General features: G+C 47.7%; 1 protein-coding gene across 1 annotated transcript in view; it reads right to left on the bottom strand.

Annotated features, from left to right (window-relative positions):
• The window catches only part of LOC107295741 (proteasome subunit alpha type-2-like), a 31,241-nt gene extending 25,192 nt beyond the window's left edge, over positions 1-6,049 (bottom strand). Inside the window, exons 1-3 of the mRNA XM_029285907.1 lie at positions 6,022-6,049; positions 4,052-4,138; positions 887-1,019 (exon numbers count right to left, since the gene is read on the bottom strand). Coding sequence (XP_029141740.1) covers positions 887-1,019; positions 4,052-4,138; positions 6,022-6,049 — 248 coding nt within the window. The remainder of the gene's footprint in view (positions 1-886; positions 1,020-4,051; positions 4,139-6,021) is intronic.
• Positions 6,050-7,422: the final 1,373 nt, after the last annotated feature.

The following is a 7,422-nucleotide window of genomic DNA, read 5'->3' as shown; positions in this document are numbered from 1 at the left end:
GCAGGCGTTCGGGAGGCCGCGGCGGCCTCCAGACCGCACCGCAGCTTTAGAGCAGCTTTTTCAACATTACTGATTTTTTATTTATTTAGAATATTTTTTTCCTTGTTTTCTTCCTCTAAAAACTATGTGCGTCTTATGGTCAGGTGCGTCTTATGGTGCGAAAAATACGGTACATTAATTTTAGAACTTATGTTAATTTTTAGAATTTGCTAGCCAAGTCCTCTGAAAACCTGGAATCCAGGTAGAAAGTAACACATTCACAAGCATAATACTAACATATAACACACAGTATCTGTGGTGGCACAGTGGTTAGAATGCAGTATTGCAGGCTAATTCTACTGACTGCCAGCAGTTCAATTCTCACCCGCTCCAGGTTGACTCAGCCTTCCATCCTTCAGAGGTCAGTAAAATGAGGACCCAGATTGTTGGGGGCAATATGCCAACTCTGTAAACCACTTAGAGAGGGCTGTAAAGCACTGTGAAGCGGTATATAAGTCTAAGTGCTATTGCTCTCGTACATTCCTTCATCAGTGGATGGTACTTGGTCAGTCTGATAAGACTGATATACATATGCTATTAACCAAGGACCTGTATTTCCACATTAATAAACATCTGGGATTACAGTCTTGGCAGTTAACAGCCTTGTTCACATGTGGCTGAGCACAGAAGGAATCAGGAATAGAATCAGGCAACAAAGCCAAGCTGCTAGTATAGATATGTATATATGCAAGGGAAAGCTTAAGTTTTTAACTTTCTGCAAAGATGGCTGAACAATATGATGTATAATGCCTGTTAAATTCCAATGATTAGCCATCTTGATTTTATCTATCTCAAAATCTGCCCAAAGGCTAACAGTAATACTCCTGTTTAATTCTATTTTAGTTACCTGTAATCAGGGCCCATGCCACTATATACCAAGCCTATGTGTTTGGTAATAGGTTCCACTTTGTGTACACTTCGTTCATCATACAGTATAGATTTCTGCTTTTTCTCTGTTGCTAGTACCACACCATTTGCAGCTACATAAAAAAGAAAACACTGAATTAGTGCTATTGGAAAATCTTTCTCCTCCTTCCCTTATAACATTTCAAATATGCATTGTAGTTATTTTATATAACTTTTATTAGGTAACCTTCCAAATTAAAAGTGGGGTGTAAGTACTTTGAATCAACTATAAAATTTACTCTGAATTACCAAATAATTGTTATTTGAATTTTCTTAGAAATGATTGAAAAAGAAAAAATGTTAAGTTAAATAATCAACCTCTTTCTTACCAACAGATTTCTGACTTATTTTAAATAACACGTATTTTAGAACCCTGGAAATGCCCTTTTTATCTGAGCAATAGTCCAGACATGAAATCATTTCACAATATAGGGGTTACCCTATCATAAAAGAGTAAAGCCCTTCATGTAACAAACTTTTTATTGTTTAAGGTGAATAGCATGCATAGAGTCTCAAAATTGTAATTGTGGCTTGATGAGGCCAAACACTTACATATTCTAGCAATCTGTTCTTGCAGGTCCAAGTAAATGCTTCTTTTAGGCAATCAGACACATTTTTTATCAGTTGTTTCCCCATGTCACGTCACAAATATCTCAAGTAGGGGCATGAGAATATTTATGCTAAAAAAATTGGTAAACTTTATTACTTATATACCGTATTTTTCGCACCATAAGACGCATCTGACCATAAGACGCACATAGTTTTTAGACGAGGAAAACAAGAAAAAAATATTCTATCTAAAATGAAGATAACAATGCATATATCCTTTTTTACCTTTAATATATATATATGTGTGTGTGTGTGTGTGTGTGTGTGTGTCTGTGTGTCTGTGTGTGTATATATAAAATAAAGGTAAAAAGATATACTGTATGCAGAGTTCTCTTCAATTTAGATGTCAAAAGGGTCTCTCTGTCTCTCTCTCTTCTTTCTCTTTCCTTTTTTCGTTCTTCTTTTTCTCTCTTTCCTCTCCCCCTTTATCTTTCTCTCTCTTTCCTCTCTTTCCCTCTTTCCTCTTTTTCTCTTTCTCTGTCTCTTTCTCTTTCCCTCTTTCCTCTTTCCTCTCTCTTTCTCTTCTCTTTCCTCTCTTTTCTCAATCTTTTTTCTCTTTCCTCTTTTTCTCTTTCCTCTCTTTCTCTTTCCTCTCCCTTTCTCTCCCTCTTTCCTCTTTTTCTCTTTCCTCTCCCCCCTTTCCTCTCCCTTTCTCTTTCTCTTTCCTCTTTCTCTCTTTCCTCTCTCTTTTTCTCTTTCTCTTTCCTCTTTTTCTCTCTTTCCTCTCCTTTTTCTCTTTCCTTTCTCTCTTTCCTCTAACTTTCTCTTTCTGTTTCTTTCTCTCTTTCCTCTTTCCTTTAACTTTCTCTTTCCTCTCTCTTTCCTCTTTCCTTTAACTTTCTCTCTCTCTTTCCTCTCTTTCTTTCTGTCTCTGTCTGTCCCTGTTTCTCTTTCCTCTCTCTTTCTCCTCTTTCCTCTAACTTTCTCTTTCTCTGTCTCTCTTTCCTCTTTCTCTTTCCTCTTTCTTTTTCCTCTCTTTCTCTTTCCTCTTCTCTTTCCTTTCTTTCCTTTCTCTCTTTCCTCTTTCTCTCTTTCCTCTTTCCACTCTTTCTCTTTCCCTCTTTTTCCTCTTTCTCTTCTCTTTCTCTTTCCTTTTCTCTTTCCTTTTTCTCTCTTTCCTCTCCCCTTTCTTTCTCTCTTTCCTCTCTCTTTCCCTCTTTCCTCTTTTTCTCTCTTTCTCTGTCTCTTTCTCTTTCCCTCTTTCCTCTCTCCTCTTTCTCTCTTTCCTCTTTCCTTTCTCTTTCCTCTCTCTTTCTCTTCTCTTTCCTCTCTCTCTTTTCTCAATCTTTTTTCTCTTTCCTCTCCCCCTTTCTTTCTCTCTTTCCTCTCCCCCCTTTCCTCTCCCTTTCTCTTTCTCTTTCCTCTCTCCTTTCCTCTTTTTCTCTCTTTCCTCTCCCCTTTCTTTCTTTCTCTTTCTTTCTCTTTCTTTCTCTTTCTTTCCTCTCTTTCCCTCTTTCCTCTCTTTTTCTCTCTTTCTCTGTCTCTTTCTCTTTCCCTCTTTCCTCTCTCTTTCTCTTTCCTTTCTCTCTTTCCTCTCTTTCTCTTCCTTTCCTCTTTCTCTCTTTCTCTCCCTCCCTCTCCCTCCAGGTTAGGAGAGAGAGAGAATGAAAGGCAGACGGCGCCGAACGGGCAGGGAAGGGGGAGCAGGACGGGAGGCAGCGCCTCCCACCCGCCGTCCCCATCGCCTCCTCAGCCGAACGGGCAGGGAAGGGGGAGGACGGGAGGCAGCGCCTCCCGCCCGCCGTCCCCATCGCCTCCTCGGCCGAATGGGTGGGGAGGGGGAGCAGGACAGGAGGCAGCCGAAGAAGCAAGCGGCTGGGAAACCGCGGCGGCACCTACCTTCTGCGCCCGTCAGCCGGCGAGCCCCGGACCTGCGCCCGTCAGCTGGGAGGTCTGGAGACGGAGACGGCTGGCGTGCAGGGCGATGGGGAAGCGGTGGCTCGGCGGGCGCAAGAGGTAGGCGCGCGCGAATCCTGCGCGCGAATGTCAGGCCCACCCGACCATGCAAGGGCTTGCATGGTCGCCGGCGGCGGGGAGCGCGTCAGCGGCCCTTGGGGACCATGCAAGCCCTTGCAGTCGCTCCAGCTGAAGAAGCAAGCGGCTGGGAGGCCACGGCGGCGCGGTTGGGAGGCCGCGGCGGCGCCTACCTCCTGCGCCCGTCAGCTGGCGAGCCCCGGACCTGCGCCCGTAAGCTGGGAGGTCTGGAGACGGAGCCGGCTGGCGTGGAGGGCGATGGGGAAGTGGTGGCTCGGCGGGCGGGGTCCTGCCTGCGTGCGAATGTCAGGCCCACCCGCCCCATCTGTAAAAGAAAACGTCTTCCGCCCAAGCATAACGCCAGCAGTTCTGTGCCACAGAGGCTTGAAACACGGAGGCGCGGGATGCGGAGTGGCGCGGTGGGAGGCGGCATTCGCTCCATAAGATGCACAGACATTTTCCCCCATCTTTTGGGGGGGGGAAAGTGCGTCTTATAGAGCGAAAAATACGGTATCTTTAATACCTTTAATCCCAACTGATGGGGCTCCTGCTGCAACAGCTGCCAAAGCATACTCAATTTGAACAAGCTTTCCAGAAGGGCTGAAAAAAAGCAAATAATTTATTCATGACACAAATTGCTGAGAAAACATTTTCCAACAAAAGCTTATTAACTACTTGCCTCTTTTTAAGAAAAGCATATTGAGTACATTGCACAGAACATTAGAATATGTACAAGCAGCAATTAAAAATTATTTTCCTCAAAATACTTGTCTAGAGCAGAGGTCCACAACCCCCGGGCTGTGGCCCACTATCGAGCTGCGGCCTGTTCAGAACTGGATTGTGGAAGCATTTTTCATATGTTTTAGTCTCCAAGTACCCTAATCATCTTTGTTGTACTTCTCTGCACTCTTTCTAGTGCAGGGCTTTTCAACCAATTGTACCACTTTTAGGATATGTCAATATTCGAGTACCACCTAGCAAGGTGTCAAAAACTTGATGACAAAAAAAAACTGTTCAAAGTTGCAATTGCACTGAAATGACTTATGACCATTTTTCACACTTATGACCACTGCAGCATCCCCAGGGTCATGTGATTTATATTTGGATGCTTGGCAACTGATTCATATTTATGATGGTCAGTGTCCCAGGGTCATGTGATCCCCTTTTGCAACTTTTGACAAGCAAAGTCAATGGCAGGGCTGCTGGTGGCCAAGTGCTAAGGCGGGACTTACTTCAGACCCTCCCTCCTCTCTTCCTTCCTGTTTCCCTCCCTCCTTCCCTGCCTCCCTCTTTCTCATTCCCATCTCCTTCTGAAGGAAGAATTTGAACCCCCCCATATTTTCCCTCTTCTATATATTTATCAAACAAGGAAAAGCCTCCAGAGACAGAAAAGACAAGCTGCTGAGGGAACTAGCTTAAAAAGGTGCATTCCCCTTTAAGAATTAGCTACTGGTTAGAAAGGAAAGTTAAGGAGCCGACAGCCGGCACTTAAGGAAGAAAAAAAAATGTAAGTACTGGCTGCCGGCTAAGGCAACCTCCCCAAATGGCTACATTTATAAGTAAAGGAATGCTACAGGCAAAATCCATTCAGGAGAAAAATACTTCAAAATCCCTTGCAGCAAAACTTACAGCTAACAATAGCAGAGCAATAGACGCTAACACAAGCCATCAGCCAAATAGAAATTGCCAAACACTCCTTAAGAACACAAAGCCCACATTGGACAAATCCCAGAACTTCAAAGTCACAAAAGCACATAAGAATCCTTCCACTCTCCCAGTTTGTTGTTCAGCTGAAATGGCACTTAGCTTCTGCCATTAAACATCTCTCCTCTTGAGCAGCCAGAGCAGCAGCAGCCGGAGGTTTGTTTCCTCTGGTCTATTTCAAATGGCGGCGCTTCATTTTTTTTTTTTTCTTTTCTCTTAAAGGTATAGCCCAGTGATGGCGAACCTTTTAGAGACCGAGTGCCCAAACTGCAACCCAAAACCCACTTATGTATCACCGGGTGCTGGGTGGGTGTGGCCCATTGGGTGGGCGTGGTTGCGGTGGTCACAGCAGACTGGATGGGCGTGGCCAAGGTGGGCGTGGCCACCTTGATGTTGCTTGTGGGGAGGGACACCTGTGGGGGCCGGGCAGGGTTGGGGGAGATCCAGGGGGTCTCTGGCGTGTGGGACGGTGGGTAGGAGGCTCATCCTGCGGGGTGAGGCGAGGCAGGGGACAGGGCAGGGGTGCCATTGCCGCAGGGCAAGGCAAGGCAAGGCAGGGGCTGGGGCGGCTGCTGCCTGACACTATCGGCCCCCGCATACAGCGAGCGCATGGGGGCCAACTGTGTCCATCAGCAGGCACAGCCTGCCGGCTCCTCAGTTTCGGCACGACGTGGCTGTTTGCCTCCGGCCGCGGCCATTTGCCACCTCGCGTGTCGCACCCAATGCCACTGCCATGAGGACGCAGAACAATCTAGGCAGAGGTAAGGAACCGGTATACTAGTTTCTTACCGCCGCCCGGCTTGTTCTGTGGCCTCATGGCCGCAGCATTGGGCAGGAGGCGGCAAGGCTATCTTTCACGAGAAGTTGGAATTGATTGACCTTTTTTTCCCCAAAAAATTTGTTTCCTTGCACACGGCGGCGGCAGATTGCGAAGGAGAAACGCCATGGGGCTGGAAGTCAGGTAAGGAAAGAAAGGCAATTTATGGGGGGGGAGGATTTCTTTCCTTACCTGCCCCGCTTGTTCCGAGGTCACTTTCTGCTCAGACGCGTTTCTCTTGCCAATGGCCCAACCGCCCACTTCAGCGCCCTCCCTCCCTGAGCCTCCAGCCCTCCACCTGCTTTGGTCAGCCTGCCGGCCCCCACCTCAACACCCTGCCCACCGCCGCCCAGCACAACTGCCCCGGGGCTGCAGGGGCTGGCCTGGCATGAGAACAGCATGCCAGGCCACCATGCAGGGTAAGGTTGCCGCGGCCACCCCTGCCCACATGCCCTCGCCTCCCCCAAGTGTTTTTTTTTTACTAACCTGCCTTTCAGCTGCATTCCGTTTCTCCGTTCGCTTCTCAGCCTTTGCCGTGTGTTTGTGGGACTATCGGTAAAAAACAAAAAGTTCCATCAGACTTTCTAACTTCTTGAGATCTCGCGAGAAGTTAGAAAGTCTGATGGATTTTTTTTTTACCGATAGTCCCACAAACACACGGCAAAGGCTGAGAAGCAAACGGAGAAACGGAATGCAGCTGAAAGGCAGGTTAGTAAAAAAAAGCTTGGGGAGGCGAGGGCGGGCGTGGCAACCTTACCCTGCGCAGGTATTGATGCAGGTTGCTCATGGACGGGACTGAAGGTCTAGGACTGGGGCGATGGCGCGCGTGCCCACAGAGAGGGCTCTGCGTGCCACCTGTGGCACGCGTGCCATAGGATCGCCACCACTGGTATAGCCTCCCGGCTGGAAAGCAAGCCCCGGGCTTTTCATTCCAACACTCCCTCCCTCCTGCTCTCTACCTCCCTCTTTCTCATTGCCAACTCCTCCCTCCCTTCCTCACCTCCAGCCGATGCTGCCTTCATTTCTCGTGGAGGGCAACCCCCTCCCCCGCTATTTCTTGCCTGTCACTGCCAGCACAGATGGCTGCCACAAAAGTTGTAGAAGTTGCTCATGGTCGGCCTGCTTGATATCCTCTCCTCTCCCCCCACCCTCCTCCTTCTTTCCCTTTGGTGCAGTCAAAACGCAACCTAAGGGGATTTTTAATCAAATTTTTAGTCCGGGTTTTAGGGGGTTCCAGGGAGAGGGGTGGGCAAACTGAAATTAATTCTCCCAGGCCGGCTGAAGGCCTCGGCGAGGTGGGCGTAGGTCCTGGAATTGGGGAGGGGGGAAGGGTCTGCCTAATAGAGGGCAATTCCATTAAGACTGTGTATGGG

This window comes from Protobothrops mucrosquamatus, unplaced genomic scaffold (assembly GCF_001527695.2).
Source record: "Protobothrops mucrosquamatus isolate PMUCROS unplaced genomic scaffold, P.Mucros_1.0 scaffold2471, whole genome shotgun sequence".
In the NCBI taxonomy this organism is placed as follows: Eukaryota; Metazoa; Chordata; class Lepidosauria; order Squamata; family Viperidae; genus Protobothrops; species Protobothrops mucrosquamatus.
This window is presented reverse-complemented; position numbering and strand designations above follow the sequence as displayed.